The sequence below is a fragment of the Panicum virgatum genome, chromosome 7N (assembly GCF_016808335.1).
Source record: "Panicum virgatum strain AP13 chromosome 7N, P.virgatum_v5, whole genome shotgun sequence".
NCBI lineage: Eukaryota > Viridiplantae > Streptophyta > Magnoliopsida > Poales > Poaceae > Panicum > Panicum virgatum.
In genome coordinates this window covers 43449135-43465679 of record NC_053151.1, presented here as the reverse complement: position 1 = coordinate 43465679, position 16545 = coordinate 43449135, and the positions used below count along the sequence as shown (strand labels likewise).

At 48.3% G+C, this 16545-nt stretch overlaps 1 protein-coding gene and 1 long non-coding RNA gene across 2 annotated transcripts; one reads left to right on the top strand and one right to left on the bottom strand.

Annotated features, from left to right (window-relative positions):
• Positions 1-2427: 2427 nt before the first annotated feature.
• On the top strand, positions 2428-3094 carry LOC120682760. Its single transcript, XR_005678598.1, has 2 exons — positions 2428-2735; positions 2810-3094. It is a non-coding gene; the product is annotated as an uncharacterized LOC120682760 (long non-coding RNA).
• Positions 3095-4502: 1408 nt separating this feature from the next.
• On the bottom strand, positions 4503-5072 carry LOC120681302. The gene has a single exon (XM_039962812.1). The coding sequence runs from the start codon at positions 5070-5072 to the stop codon at positions 4503-4505; it is 570 nt and encodes a 189-aa protein (XP_039818746.1).
• Between the last annotated feature and the right edge of the window lie 11473 nt (positions 5073-16545).

Here is a 16545-nt window from a genome sequence, read left to right as displayed (position 1 = left end):
GCGCGGTCGGCGTGGCGGTGCTCTGGGCGTCCCTCCTGCCGCTGCTCCTCCTGGCCGGCGTCGGAGGGTTCGCGGTCTTCAAGTTCAAGTGACGGTGCGCTGTACACTGGGCTGCACTTGCTGCGTGCCCCCGTTTGCAGGATACAAAGCCAATACAAGCCGTGTGTGTTTTCATGCCTGTTTGAACTAGTTTGTCACAATACTCCGCCCTGTATTTGCCGCACATGGCTAAAGCAAAATGTGAACTTGCTGTATTTTGCAGATGATATATATAATGTATTGCAAGTTTTACAACTATGTTGATGCTATTTAAAATATTTTGAAGTGGCACTGGCATGTTTCGTCTCCTCCGTATAATCTTTGTAGAAGCGAAAGCCTGTTCTGAATGAAATTCGAGAGGTAACGATCGAGCTGGCTGGGCACAGGGGATCCACAACTGAATAACTGATCAGCGAGGAAGCGGTTGCAGAGCGGGCGGGCAGCCCGGCCCACCAAAAAACTTTTCCTCTAGACTGTCAGAGGTTCAGAGTGCCAATCGAGCGCACTAGCTCAGCAGGTGCAGCCGTGTGAACTTCGAATTTTTTTTAACTGGCTATCTGTAATACAAGACATAGCCCATAAAAGGGTACAGATTTTCCTAAACAGTTGGCTACCAAAGAAAAAGGTTAAGCAGCATAAAAGCTTGAACCCGATGAATCAACCCATATGATGGCTCCATGATCGGTTTGTGCAAACTATACAACACAACACCAGAGATGCCGAGGCATCTTTGTAAAAGTTGCCCATTCACTTGTGCAGTTTGGGATTAGTTGGTTAATTGGTTCAATTTACTCTAACTACCGACCAACGGTTCAATGAGTTCTATTTACAAATTAGATTTACTTCTTTTAAGGTGACTTAGATTTTGTATTTGCGTAAGTCACTAGTGTTGGGCTGCCTATGCTGTGTCTACCGATTCTTTTATTTTTTTTCTTTTTCTATTTTTCTTCGTCTATTTTTTTTCCTTTCTTCTATTTTTGCGATGTAGATGCATTTTCCTCTGCGTAACTAACTTGTTCGTAATGTTCACAATGTTCGCAATGACGAATCATTTGTTCGTTTTGTAGATTAAATTGTTCTGTGATGTTGATTTATTTATTCGCAATGTTCGTGATGTATAATATTTTGTTCATTGCATTATTATCTGTTCATCATGCTTAACATTTTGTTCGTAGAAAATAATTATTTGTTCGTGTTGTTAAAACATTTATTCTCGTAAGTCGAACAGGTGACTTACAGGAGTGCAATATCTAAATCACCTGATGAGGAGACAGATCCTTTACAAATGTTGGAAAAAAATGTCGAGCGATGGTCGCAAAAGATAGAAAATCAATTTTTTGATGGTCTCATTATTTATTTCTGGTAAAACTTTTGGAAGGATCACAACAGAAGAACATTCAGGCAGGAAGAAAAGATCGTGACAAAAATAACTTATCTAACCAAGTAACATGTACAGCAGTTTCAGCAGGGCGATAGAAGCAATCAACAAAATTACCCCAACCTCTAGCGGTTTCTTCGGTTTTTGCTGCTTTTGCTGTTTGCGTGGTGTTTTCTTATAAGAGGTGGTGGTGCGTAGTCAGAATAGGTATAGTTGTATTATAATATCTTTTTTCTTCTAATAAAAATTAGACAAATCTCTTGCCATCCTTTCGGGCAAAAAATGAATCAACACATATGGAGCAGAATAATCTAGGCCGGGCAGTCGCTTTCCATGATTCCATCCTGCCCTGATGCAGGTGCGGATTACTATTTCCCTTGTTGATTGTTGGCTTAGTTTTCTTCATCAATACCCACCATCGGAAAATAAAAATTCTATTGCACGAAATGGCCTTCCTTTATTACCCACACGGGCTCGGGCTCGGGCTCGGGCTCGTCGAAACCGGTTCGGGCCACTCGCTGTCACATCAGACCCGATCGAGCTTGCATATTCTACTCCACCAGGTAGCTACTGCAGCCCGAAACAGGAAGTCATACTCCGCCAGACCGCCACGCGCTCGGGCCCTCGGGCTACTCCTTTTATACACTCCACATGCTCTTGCACCGGCAGTCAGTGGCGGAGCCAGGAATCATGACAGGAGGAGCTGTTTCCGCTTCTTCCTCCTCTAGCACCTCCCCTCCTTCTTCTTCCTTCTCAAATTTGTAGGAGCGGCTTAGGGGGGGCTTTATGAAGATCACAGTGGTAGGGGGGCTTGAGCCCCTCCCGCCCCACCGCTGCCTCCGCCGCTGCCGGCAGTAGTCTATGACTGAGCGGTCAGCAGAGGCTCCGGCGGTGGTCCCTACTCACTAGCTAGCAGGGTTCGACTTACCGGTCGGTAACCGTCGGTTAGCGTCAAAATTTACCGATACCGCTACTAGACGGCAACACGTACCGGCGGTAAATTTAAAAAAAATTGAAATAAATTAGGAAAAAATATGGTAAGAAAGTAGAGATGACATACATCATTCTGATATAGAACATGTTCAAATATTTGAGCGTTTGGGCACTGAAAAAAATAAAAAAATGCGGAACCCGTTAAGGCCCGTTAAAAAAATGCGGAACATGTTAAAAAAATGCGGAACCCGTTAAAAAAAATGCGGAACATGTTCAAATGTTCAAAAAAAATATTTGACCTGATCCACATGCAACATTACCCTATTTGCCACCTCCATATGTTGGCTATAGATTACCCAACATGCAAGATGCTTCCAATGTGCAGGTAAATGGCGGTTTAGCAACTAGTTTGTATTAATTTGATTGTTTCATCGAAATTTCATCACCTTCATTATGCAGGATGAAGGGTATGCAGCATATGGCGAATATGGGGCCTATGGAGGCTATGGCTATGGCTCATATCAACAGGATGATTCTGAAGAATAAACTCCATGTGGTATGTATCGTGTGAACTACTATGTATTATGAACTTTAGCGATGATGGTTTGTAAGGACTATGGTTGTGATGATTTGTATGGACTATTGTTGTGATGATCTATATGGATTGTGGATGTGAATTTCTATTTATATGTATATGAACTTCTATTCTATGTATGTGTGAATGTTATAAAATTGTTTGATATATACCGTGTGCAATGATATTTATAAAATTACGGGGAAATGCTGCCAAATTTTTTTATTTTCCGACGTCATACGGTGTTTACCAGTAAAAATCAAAGGTTACCGACCGGGAAACAGCGGTTTCCGGTCGGTAAGCAACGGTTACCGTTTTTTGAATTTAAATTTCAATTTCGTCCGGCATTTAGCAGTTACCGGAGCTTACCGGTCGGTTTACCGATACCGCCAAAAGCCGGGAACCGCCTTACCGATACTGCCATGTGAAATGAGTCAACATCACGAAATATTTTGATCTACAAAGCGAACAAATAATTTGGTATTGCAAACAAATTCATTACACGCAGATAAATAATTTTACGTGACGACAAATTAGCATATAAAAATAAACAAATCATTTCACACACTAATTTATGAATCTATAATACAAATAAATTAATATACATTGAGTATAAATCACTCTTAGATGTCAACAAAAGAATGCAGACTTATTTATATATAAAAAATAAATTTGTATATGCAGACTTAGAATAAAATAGGAAAAAGGAAACGAAAAGAATGAAGGAGAGAGCTAGAAAGAATAAAGAAAAGAAAACAGTCATAACGAACAAATAATAATACATAGCAAAAGAAAAGTAATCTGTGCATAGGGGTTGCATGCAATGTATTGGGCCAAATAAAATTAAAAACAGCCCAACTCATACTTCAGACGATGGATGCTAATTTTGTAGCCTGAGCAATATACAGTCTTTCCGCACCAAACGCTAGGGGATTCCTTTCAAGACGCACTGACGTGGGGATGCAAATTCGCGGATTGTTCCGTTCGACTAAGAGGCGAGCCATCGCATAAGGGCCACGAGGATTGGAATTGTCATCTCTGCTCTTTGCATTTGCATGGGATGGAATCGCGGTGCCAAGACGCGTGATGGCCATTGGACGCAGCTTGGATACTAATCCTGGCAGACTGGCAGTGCCTTTCCTCAAAAAGGAAAAAACGAGAGGTCATCAGGCGCATCGACGGATCAGAATAGCGGACCATCCATAGTTCTACGCAGACGCAATGAGAACGAAGCATCTGAGTATAACAACGTGCCTTGAGTCGGGAGCTCAACATATTAGTGCTCTATCTACACAATCGTATCAAAAATTTCAAAATCGTGGGCAGAGAAATGCACCATCGGAAGCCACCAACATATTTACATTTGCTCTGATTATAACTTGCGGCACCAAAAACAACTGATTTATACAAAAGATAATGTCTCGATCAGCAAATTAGCGCGGCGCCAGCAGACACGCACGGTCAAGAAAACTGAAGGACGAAGAAACAACCGATGAGCCACCACCGCCTAATCCAGCGACGAACAACGTAACAAACTCACCCGACCTAATCGCGCACCCGGCGGAATGGCGATCGGTCTCACCTCGCGCTGTCCCGCCAATCGCCGCCGCCGCCGCCGCCGCCGCCGCGGTACTTCCGGTTCCGCAGCGCCTTGATCCTCCCGGGGATGAGCCTGCCCCAGCCTCCGGCCTTGGGCGGGCCCGCCGCCTTCGGCTCCGCGGCCGCGGGGTCCGCCGACACCGACCTCGACCGCGTCAGCGCCACCGCGTCGTCGTACTCCTGCTCCACGTCCTTGCACCCCGCGGCGGCGTCCGGCGTCGGCGGCTGCGGCGGCTTCCGGAACGACACCCAGCCCCAGACCCCGGACCTGGTCCGCCCCCGGTCGGCGGCGGCGGCGCTGTGTGCGGCGACGACGGAGCGCGAGCGCGCGACCCGGCGCTCCCGCTCGGCGAGGCTGCGCGGCCGGTCGGCCGCGCCGGCGCCGGGGGACGAGGAGGACGACGGGGAGGACGCGCCGGAGGAGGAGCAGGCGCAGGGCCGCGCGCACGCGCACTCGGGGCAGAGGCGGAGGAGGCGGTCGCGGAGGCAGTGCGGGCACACGCCGCCGCCCGGCAGGGGCGGGTGCCGCCGGCAGCGCCACTCGTCCATTCGCGCGCGCTCGATCCGCTCTGCGCGGCGGGGGGGACGGGCGTTCTGGAGAGGGGGAGGCCGCGCGTCCGCTCGCGATCGGGATCGTGGGGGAAGAGAGAGAGAGAGAGACGCTGGGAAGGCAAGGGAGCCCGACTCCGACGCTCTCTTATGTGCGAGCGTAACGGCGTTTCGGCAGGACGGTTCGTGAGGACGGCACAGGGTTCGTGGTCAATTGGTCATCTACGAGAGGGCCAGGCCAAATCCAGATCAACATCAGCAGCAAAACGGTGTGGTGTGTCCCACTGTCGGGGAGTGACGGCGCACAGCTTTTGGTACCACGTAGAATTCACTACTATTCCGCGTGCTTGTGGGGTTCTTCACCTCCTTACAACCCAAGCAAAATATATATACGAAGGTGGCACTGACCAAAACAACAGAGTTTCGCCCTTATATAAAACACGTGTCGAGTACAGGTTGGTTAGGAGTATTTATACCCCCAACCTTTATTAAATAATGACCTCAATACTGTTGACACCGTTTTTCGGCACGTGTCAAAGAATCGGTAGAAGAAAGGAAGGCATGTTGAAATAACGATGGTGCATGGAAGATAAAGATCGGGCGCAGTTTAGTACCGATAAGGCGTCTCAGTGTTTTCTAGGCAAATTTTGATACGGGACAGTCTCAGATTAGAAGGCGGTATTTTCTGTTTATTATAATAAGTTTCTTTAGATAGAATTAATATTTTGCCGTAATCGGCTAGTATTGTGTTAGCGTGGGGTATAAATATGAACCCCCGAGCTATTGTAAAGATTGATACACATCCAACAAACAAAACTTTACTCTACTTGCAATTTACTTTTTCGGCGGCGACTTCGCCATCTTTTTCTTTCCACATGTTCTTTCAAGCTGATTAAAGAAGTCTCACATTCGAGCGACTTGGTTTGCTGGTAAGTTTTCGTTTACCGAGTAAATCTGAGCTCTAGCTTCCGAGCGCATCTCTGTAGCTTCGTTCAGATCTATTCAAAATTTATCAAATTTATCTAAACTTTGATCTCTGGGCGCATCACTGTTTTCTCGTTTAGATTAATTCACAAACTACCCGGTTTAGTGATCTGTTTAATCGGTTGTAAGCTCCTTATTTATCACGTTAAACCTTGTAAAGTCGATTAGATTGAATCATAAACTTAGCCTTGTCCAGATCCATACATTCGTGGGTTTGTACATTGTTACCTGACACGTGTCGGCTTTTAGATCTAGCCGTCTGGTTGCTCATCGGTATCGGCAGCTCATTGCCGATCCATAGTAGATCGCTTTTATCATACGCTCATCTTACACGATCTTTTGTTGCCTTCTGTATCGGCAGAGCCTTGCCGATACCCTGCGTAAGAGTAATTCGGAAATCCAGACGATACACTCAATTTACAGGTCAAATTGACTGGCACGCTTGGTCTGCATTCTGAGGCTTGGCGAATGGTGCCCTCAGATTCCAATGCGTTGATTTTTGCGTCAACAAATACCCCTACCTGCTCAGAATATTCTTCGAATCTCCCGGGCCGTAGGTCATTTTACAGGTTGGAATGTACAAGTTGTCTACTCTATCCGATTCGTGCTCGGGACGCTATCCCGAAGGTCCTCTGTAACCTTCGGATTAGCTCCGGACCTTCGGGAGCCCTCTTGATTCTTTGGAGAGTCCCTAAGGCTTCGGGTCTTCGGAGTGACCTTCGGGCTTCGAGAACCTTTGGTTTCATCCGAAGACCTTCGGCCACATCACTTGACCTTCGGCTGGGAGGGTGACCTCCGGGCTCTTGAGACCTTCGGTACCTTCGGCTTCCGTCCTGCAGTCTAGGGCAACCTCCGGTATGCGCGGTATTGATCCCCAACAGTAGCCCCTCGCGGGCGAGGGCCGACTCCGACGGGCCGAACCCTCGAAGCCTCTATCACCTGCAACCAAAAAACGTCTCCCTCCGTCGGAGGTTGGGACGAGCCGAAGGTAACTTTTATATATGTGTCGATTTTTCATTGGGTGACGTTTGGTATCTTTCTCAATTTTAACGTTACTGTTACTATTCACTTTCACCCCCTTATATAAGTTGGGGTGGGGGGTGAGGCGTCGCTTTCACGCCTTCTGATTGTAGCGAAGCTCTGCCGGATTTTTGAGCTTGCCACGTGGAGTGCTGTGATTTGCCGGGAGCTTCGAGCTTTTTGCTTCAGCAACTTGGCTTTGTGATCTGCAAGCCGGGAGAGCTTCGCGTTGTCTGCACCGTTTGTATGTTTTCTTTACTGGTGTTGTGTGCTGCCGCAGGAATGGCTAGAGTTAAGATTACTGCCAAAGACATTACCGAAGGTGCTGCTTCGTCCGAAGAGGCGGAGCATCTTTCGGAGGGGGAAAAATCCTAGTCGAACGTGGACGGCGATCCTTCGAAGCTGATGAAGAAGGAGAAGCCTGCCCCGACTCTGAGGTTTGGACCTTCGCTCATGTCTACGGCTCTTATTGAGTCGTATGTTGAGCGTGGGTACTTTCCTTCGGGAGTTTGTCGCCCACCTCAAGGTGAGGAGACGCCAGACCCTCGAGATGGGGAGTGTGTAGTGTTCCGTGACTTCTTTGTCGCCGGGCTGCGTTTTCCTCTTGACCCGAAGGTTCCAGAGATACTCGCTCATTTCAAGGTGAAGATTCATCAGTTGACGCCAATTGCTTTTGTCATGCTGTCAATATTTTTCTGGGCCGTGAAGTCTTTCAGAGGGCCCATTTCGGTTGACACATTCTTCCGCATGTACGAGCTTCATCCTCAAGGTCGGAAGGTTAGATTCGAGGACGAAGATGATGCTTTCAGCGCTCAGAGCGGGTGCTGCACCTTCGTGTCTCGTAGGGCTAACAGATCGTTGAAGATTGACCGACTGCAGCTCTCGTACTGTCAGAAGAATAGATGGGATGACGACTGGGCACAATTTTGGTTTTATGCCAAAGTTGCTTTCCCTAGTGCTGAGGACCCAACTAAGGTTTCCTATCCCCTGGCTTCGAAGGTTAGCATGGTTGAGCACATTAGTCAGGCGGAGTTCCGGAGGTCTGGTATTGGGTACAAGGATTGCTTGGACGCGTTCTCGAAGGCTGCGGTGCTGATTAGTGGCAGGGACTTGATTGAGGAGTTTGTTTGTGCGAAGATCTAGCCTTTGTCAGCTAGTTGGGGCCCAAATTCCTTTGTGAAGGTTAAGGTTCGTGCCTCAAAGGAAGCCCTTCCCTTCCCGAAGGTTGATCTGGTCAAGCCGCCCGGGGAGACGGACGAGGCTATTGTGGCGGGGATTGAACGGAGGGCGGCCGAACTGGCTGGGCCGTACTTGTCGAAGGAATATGAATCTTTTGTACTTTGCTGTCCCGATAGTTGCCGAGTAAATCGGTCTTTAGTTGTTATGGGTGTGAAATATGTGGATCGGGAGGAGCTTGAAAAACCAGAGAAGAGGAGCAAGGGGGTTCGAGTGAGGAGCCCGCCGCAAAGAAGAGAAAGGTTTCTTCTGTTGATGCTGCTGGCTCTTCGAAGGCTACCCCGATGGTTTTGGCGACAAGGCCGCCTCGCCCTTCTCCGAAGGTTACGTCGAAGAAAGGTAACCACATGACTCGGTACCTTCGGGTGTTTCTAGTCGTGAGATGTGTAGTGAGTCTTTTTTGCGGGAACTAGAGGAGACCATGAGTCTTTCTACCCTTCGGGGGGATCTATGGAGCTTTATCTTGATCAGTTTGGGTCTCCCTTTTCAGGCCCGGACAGTGTTGGTGACGTGGTCGTGAAGCTTAACCCGTCGAGCGGTGCGAGCCTGAAAAGTGTTAGCTTGTTAGATTTTGATAATGAGGGTGCTACCATAGACCCTATTGTTCCTGTTGGCATGGCTGGTGACAGGTCTGATCCTGTGCCCTCGAAGGTTGACGCGAGGGTTGCCTTTGTGCCGGCTGCAACTTCTAGTGCGCAGCCTTCGGAGGCGCCGGGAGGTTCTGGCGAGAAGACTGATGCTGCTGTTGATGTTGCTGCTGAAACTCACGAAGGTTTTGCGAGGGCGGAAGCGGGGCTGATGGGCGATGATTCACGTGATGAAGGACAATATTGCTTCAATGATCTAGGTGGGATTCTTCTTCCTCGTCCTATTAATTTTCAAGGGCCTGATATTGACCCTTATCTTCCTTGGGTTCGTGAAGTAGATGTTGCCACCATGATGGCGACGCTGAACCACGAGATCGAGTTTGGGTCCACGGAGGTTCCTTTACCATCACAGACCGCCTCGCCTGTGGAAGGGCAGCAGTTGGAGAAGGAGCTCTTTGATGTCGAAGGTAATTTTGTTTGCTTTGGTGAAATGTGTGTGGTAGGTTGTGTAACGGCTGTGCTTTTTGTAGGTTTTCAGAAGGAACTCGAGGCTTATGGTACTGGTGATCTTGGCCGAGTTGTTGTGGCGATGAACGCGAAGGCTCTTGTGGCCGGAAGGGTTTTGCTTCGAAGGGCGAAAGCCAAGTCGGACAAAATGCTCAAAGGTTCAGCTGAAATACTTAAGTTGGTGACCGAAAATGACCGATTAAAGAAGGAGATCGCCATACTTCAGAATCTTGATGATCTTCGCAAGAAACAGATTGAGGATCTGGAGGAGAAGGTTAGAGGTCAGGATATTGCTCTTGTGGAGGCACAGAAAGAGCTGGACTCAAGGGAGGAAACCATCGAATGTTTGCGGCAGGAGATCGTCAAGGGGGTTGACAATGTTAAAAAGGCTGAAGGCCTTGCTGTTCAACTTTTTGTTGAGTGCTCGAAGAAAGACAAGCAGATTGAGAAGCTACAGGAAGAAGCTCAAGAGAACATGCAGTTGCTAACTGATGCGACTGATGAAATTAATGAGAAAAGTGATGCCATCTATGAGGCTTACAAGGACGCTCTTGCGACCTTCGGATCTGAGCCTGAGCCTTTGGCGAGGTCCAAAGGTCTGGGAGTTTCTGGTTTGCTGGATTGGATGCTCCAAGAGCTTGCTGTCCTTGGGAATATCCTGACGAACATTTCTGAAAATTCTGCTGTTGTCTCATGCGAGAACGCTTTTGCGTTGCTCGAGCACGAAGGTTGCCAAGATATGAGCAAGATTGCGGACGCTGGGTATCAATTTCCCGAATCTTCGGAGTTGCAAGCTTGTTCCAGCCGCATTCAGGCTGTGAAAAAGGCTTTTATGCGAAGGTTTTGGCTGTCAGCTGGGCATCAAATTGTACGAGACACAGCTCGCCAGCGCCTTGAAGAGGTGAGGGTGATACTCTTTGGTTTCGCTTTGTTTATTGATCATTTTCTAACTGCTTGTTCTGTAGTCCAAGTGAGCGCGTGAGGCCGCGAAGGGAATTGTCAACGAGGGTGTGGAGCCTGGAGAACTTACTGGGACATCGGGTCAAGCTGGAGATGAGGACGAGGAGGAAGATAACCCGAAGGTTTAGGACTGCAGTCTTTACGAAATGAACTTGTTATTTTGTGATGTGAATTCTAATGTAAATATTCCCACCCTGGCCAGGCGGTTGTGCCGGCAGGTCAAACAATTTTTGTGGCGCCGCTTCGGGTCGGGCGCGATGGTGTTGCTGCGCTTTGGATAGATTGGGAGCATTTCAGCTTCGCCCACCCGTATGCGAGTGTTGCCGAGTTTTTGAACGCTAGCGGTGCTAGGAGTATCTGAACTGTGACGAACGATATCTTAGTTAGGGAAGATACTATTGATCTTATGTAAATAGTCGCTGTGTTTGTTCTGCTGTCTTCTTTTTTGCGGTTTCCTGCACTTGCTTTATGTGTGACGGCTGTTTTTGTTGGCTTCGGCTGTCGGGCTTTGAAAAAACGTCTCCCTCGAGAGTTCGTGGTGGTTAGGGGTGAGCGAAGGCTGTTTTGGGCTTCGTAACCACATGCTTTAGACAGTATGGGCAAATTATTTCTGAGGGAAAAACATCTCCCCCACCTTGCACATGCTAGTCGAAGCTGTGAAAATCCGCGTGCTTTAAGCGGCACGGGCAAATTTACTTGAGAAAAACATCTCCCCCCACCTTGCACATGCTGATTGAAGCTGCGCGAAGGTTCTTGTGGGTTGTTGTGCTTTAGTTTTTAGGGCGAATGTGTTGTGGTTTCGACGGTAGGTCGACAATCCCTTGCCTTTTGGTGCTTGTTGCACTTAAGTTTTAGGGCGAAGGTGTTTTGGCTTCAACCTTTGGTCGGCAGCCCCTTGCCTTTTAGTGCTTGTTGCACTTAAGTTTTAGGGCGAAGGTTTTGTGGCTTCGACGCTATGTCGATAACTCCTTGCCTTTTAGTGCTTATTGCACTTAAGTTTTAGGGCGAATGTATTTTGGCTTCGACCTTTGGTCGGCAGCCCCTTGCCTTTTAGTGCTTGTTGCACCTTAGTTTTAGGGCGATGGTGTTGTGGCTTCGACGCTAGGTCGACAGCCCCTTGCCTTTTAGTGCTTATTGCACTTAAGTTTTACGGCGAAGGTGTTTTGGCTTCGACCTTTGGTCGGCAGCCCCTTGCCTTTTAGGGAGAAGATTTAAGCCTCTTTTAGATAAGTATGCTGGGCTCGAGAGGGAAGCGAGCCTAGCTGACTTAGTTTTGCAATTTATATCGAGCGACGGTCGAAGTTTGCGATTTTAATGTTGCTTCGACTGTTGAGAGCTTCGGAGATAGGGAAAAATATTTTCATTCATAGTGATGAAATTTACAAAGGGTCCGCCTCATTAAAAACCTCACCTCCTGAATGGAGTCCCCTTTTGTGAGGAAATGAGTACGGCCCGAAGGTTCAAAGAAAAACAAATGTAATAAGTTCCTAATGAGTCTGGACCTGCTTATAGATTCACAGTCCAACCCTTTTTACAATTGGCTAGATGTAGTACTTTTTGAGACTGTCAGCATTCCATGAATGTGACAGCTCGTTGCCTTCGGAGTTGGCCAGGTGATATGACCCAGGCCTTTTGCTGGAGATGACAAGGTATGGACCGTCCCATTTTGGCTCCATTTTCCCTGCGTTTTCTGCGTTTGGGTTGCGCTTGAGGACCCAGTCTCCCACGGAGATGTTCTTTTTGATCACCTTCTTATCTCTCCATTTGGTCGTTTCTTTCTGGTATTAATTCAGATTAGAGGCCGCTTGTAAAATGTCGAGCTCTATCAGGTCTGAGTCGTCCGGAGGTTCATTGCCTTCGGGTGCAGAGATTGCCCTTAGACTCTTATTCTTGAGCTCTTCTGAGCTCATAGCTTCGGCGCCGTAAAGGAGCCTAAACGGGGTGAATTTGGTGGTTCTTGTTTCGGATGTGTTGTGTGACCACACAACCTTCGGTAGTTCATCCACCCATTTGCCTTTCTTCTGGTCAAAAAGGCATTTTTTTTATGCTTGTGAAGATAACGCCATTGGCGCGTTCCACAGTCCCGTTAGATTGGGGATGGTAAACTGAGGCGAACATGAGTTTAGTTCCTATGCTTCAGCAGAACTCTTTGAATAGCTATGAGTCGAATTGTTTGCCGTTGTCTACCATGAGTTCCTTTGGAACTCCGAACCTGCATATGATGTTTTGCCAGAAAAATTTTTGAACTGCTTCGGAGGTAATGTTTATCAGGGGCTTAGCTTCGACCCATTTGGTGAAGTATTCAACGGCCACCACTGCGTATTTGTAATTTCCTTGTGCTGTGGGCAGAGGGCCTACAAGGTCCATTCGCCACCGCTGGAGGGGCCAAGCGGGGGCTATCAGTTGCAAGGGTTTCGAAGGTCTGTTTGATTTTGGGCTCAGCTTTTGGCAAGCTTCGCAAGTTTTGACCACTTTCTCTGCGTCTTTCAGCGCAGATGGCCAGAAGAAACCCTGCCTGAATGCCTTGGTTGCGAGAGGTCTGATGCCTATGTGGGATCCGCAGATGCCAGCGTGGATCTCTTTCAGAAGTTCGATGCCTTGATTGACTGGGATGCATTTTAGCCAAGGGGTTACTACCCCTGACTTGTATAGTTCGCCATGTGAAATCACGTAGCCTCTTGCTCTTTGGGAGAGTCTTTTTTCTTCTGCTTCATCAGTGGGCTCGTAGTGTCCCCGAAGGTACGCCATTATTGGCGCCCTCCAATCTTCGCTAAAGATTGCGTTGATTCTGCTTTCCTTCTTTGGCCTGGTCGAAGGTGTAGAGATTTTTTCGAAGAAAACATCTGGTGGAAGTTGTTGCTTTCTGGCCGCTGCCTTTGCGAGCCTGTCGGTTCCGTCATTCTGGGCGCGAGGGATGTGGATGATTGTGAAGCCCCTAAAATATTTTTCCATTGCCCTGACAGCTTTCAAATACTGGATGAGCTCAGATTTCCTGTATTCAGATTCTTTTTCTATATGGTCTGCAATGACCTTCGAGTCTGTCTTGACGATACAATTATGGTGCCCGAGTGCCTTCATTTTGCGAAGTCCGAGCATAAGAGCTTCATACTCGGTTGTATTGTTTGTCGAAGTTGCCGACTGGTCGAAGTTGAGACCGGCCGCGTATCTTATTTTTACTCCCGAAGGTGATTCAAAGATTGCTGCTGTCGGTACCCCAGGACTGGGGTACCCCCTCTTGCTGTGTCTAGGCAAGAGTCTCGTAGTTATCCTTAACTACGCCCTGACGGCCGAGCAGCCGGACCCCTGTGGTCCGGAGCCATACTCTCCCGCTGGGGGCCCCGGACCTCCCAGGGAGTGCCGGACCCTCGCCGGGTCCCGGACCCCCATATACTATCCGGACCCCTCAGCGGGGAGGGAACAGACACCCCGCCTAACGGGGTCCGGAGCCGCCACATGTCCGCAGGCGCCGGCATGCGCGCGTCACCTAGCTTCCTCGGGAAGGCTCGCCCACCTACCGCATTCAATGCGGGAGACGTTAAGTGTGCTCTGCCACAGCAGAGCCCGAGGAGACATTTGCCAGACTGTACTGCTGATTGCGTGTTACCAAGGCGCACAGTACAACTGCTGGCGCCGCCCACGCCACGCGTGTTAGTCTGTTACGTCAGATAGACACGACAGCTCGGCAACGGAGTATCATAAGGCCTACGCGGTAGACCCAACAGTCTACGCCGCAACCTACACTACCTCAACGGGCGCCTCGCCGATGGGACAAGTGAAGACTCCCTTCGGTCAGAGAGTTTATTGTGCAATGAAGCGTATCCGGGAAGAGATTCTCAACCACTGTAGCACCATTAGTGTCTTTTTGATAGTAAAATATACATCCTTGTTGGGCCCATCTGTCGGGGTCCAACACCTATGTGCGCGTCCTCCTTGCACTATAAAAGGGGGACGCCCGCTAGAGAATGACTCAAGCCCCAGCTGGGCAGAGGATAGACTCATTCATACTAAGAGCAATACATCTCACAGTGGATGTAGGGTATTACGCTCCGGCGGCTCGAACCACTCTAAACCCGAGTGTTCTTGCATTCTTGCCCCCAAGCGAGATCGGCCTAATCGCTTAGCACTCTCCCGAGTACTCCCCCTCTGGGATTAGGCGGGTGCATTCCGCCACCCGGCTATGGGTACCCTAAAAAGCCCACGGCAGCTGCAATGCTGACACCTTTGTTCTGCCTGGCTCCGTCACAGTGAACTGTCCATGTTTCTTTGAGCTCTTCTTCCTGAGCTTCGGGCGATGTCCAGTCTACTATGAAATCAGCCAGGACTTGGGATTTGATTGTTGTTCTCTTTTCAAAGTCAACTACCAGCTCTGATAGTTCCGAAGCCCATTTTGCTATTCTTGGCGAAGCTTCTCTATTGTGTAGCAGGTCATGTAGGGGTTGATCGGAGATGGCTATAATTCTGTGAGCTTCGAAATAGTGGCGAAGCTTGCGGGAGGCCATGATAACTGCATAGGCTATCTTTTCAAGTTCTGAGTAGTGTAGCTTGAACCCGGCCAGAGCTTCGGATGCGAAGTACACTGGGTACTGTTTATGAGTGCCATCTGTCTTTCTTTCGATCACTAATGCGGCACTAACAGCTTTCTGAGAGGCCGAATTGTAAAGCAAGAGTACCTCCTTTGGGTCTGGGGAGGTTAGTTTGGTCATGCTCTGCAAGTATTGCTTGAGGGAGTTGAAAGCTTCTATCTGCTGCTCGCCCCATTCGAATTTCTGGGAGCTTCGGAGGACCTTGAAGAACGGCAAGCTTCGGTCGGCTGAGCGTGGGATAAATCTATTCAGGGCAGCGATTCTGCCCGTGAGTTTTGCACGTCCCTTATTGACTGTGGTTCTTCCATGTTGCTGAGGGCTGCAATTTTGTCTGGGTTGGCTTCGATGCCTTTGGTTGAGACCAGGCATCCTTTGTGGACCCCAAACACACATTTTTCAGGGTTAAGACTCAGGTTTGCTTTCCGAAGGTTCGCTAAAGTTTCTACAAGATCTGATATGTGATCTTGTCTTGCTGCCCTGATGACGACGATGTCATCGACATAGGCTAGTATGTTTCTTTTCAACTGTGATTCCAGAACTTTGGAGGTCATTCGTGAATATGACTGGCCGGCATTTTTTAGACCTTCGGGCATTCTTACGAAGCAGTAAGTGCCGAAGGGGGTTATAAAACTTGTTTTCTCCTCGTCTTCCGATCTCATCCGAATTTGGTGATACCCAGAGAAACAGTCCAAGAGTGACATCAGCTGGCTATTTGCGGCATCATCAACGATTTTGTCAATTCGTGGGAGGGAAAAATCGTCTTTCGGGCAGGCTTTGTTTAGGTCGGTGAAATCTATGCACATTCTCCATTTGCCATTTTTTTCTTGACGGGCACTGTATTCGCGAGTCAAGTTGGGTACTTAACTTTGCGGATGACCTTCGCATCCAGCAAGCGTTGTACCTCCGCCTTGACGGCGGCAACCTTTTCATCGGACATCTTTCGTGGTTTTTTGCTTTTTTTGGCTTTACACCGGATCTGATGTCGAGACAGTGCTCAACTATATCTCTGCTGACTTCACAAAGGTCATTGGCTGACCATGCAAACACGTCCTTGTTTTTGTTCAGGAAGTTGAGTAGTTCTTTTTCTTCTTCTTCGGATAATGTTGCACTTATCGTTACAACTTTATCCGGGAGGTGCTTGTCAAGGGGTATTCTTTTGACTTCACAGCCTTCGTCGAAGGTTACTTTCTTTTTACTGGGCTTTTGAGATTCGAGGACATGTACGCTTCTTTGCCCCGGAGCTACTCCTCGCTCTATGTCCCTAGCGAGCTGCTGATTGCCGCGCACAGTGATAATGCCTCTTGAAGCCGGCATTTTCATGCACAAGTACAATTGGTGCACGACTGCTTCAAATTTGTTTATGAGCCCTCGTCCGAAGATGGCTAGATAGGGATAGTTCATCTCGACAACGTCGAAGGTGATGTGTTCTGTTCTTGGATTGGTGATGTCACCGAAGGATACAAGGAGTGAAATTTTTCCGAGGGCCTCGACCCTTTTCCCTTCGAATCCAATTAACGAAATTTCGGCTGGCTGGAGGAGGTTTCTATCAATGTTCATTCTGTCGAAGGTGCTTGAGAAAATTATGTCGGCGGAGCT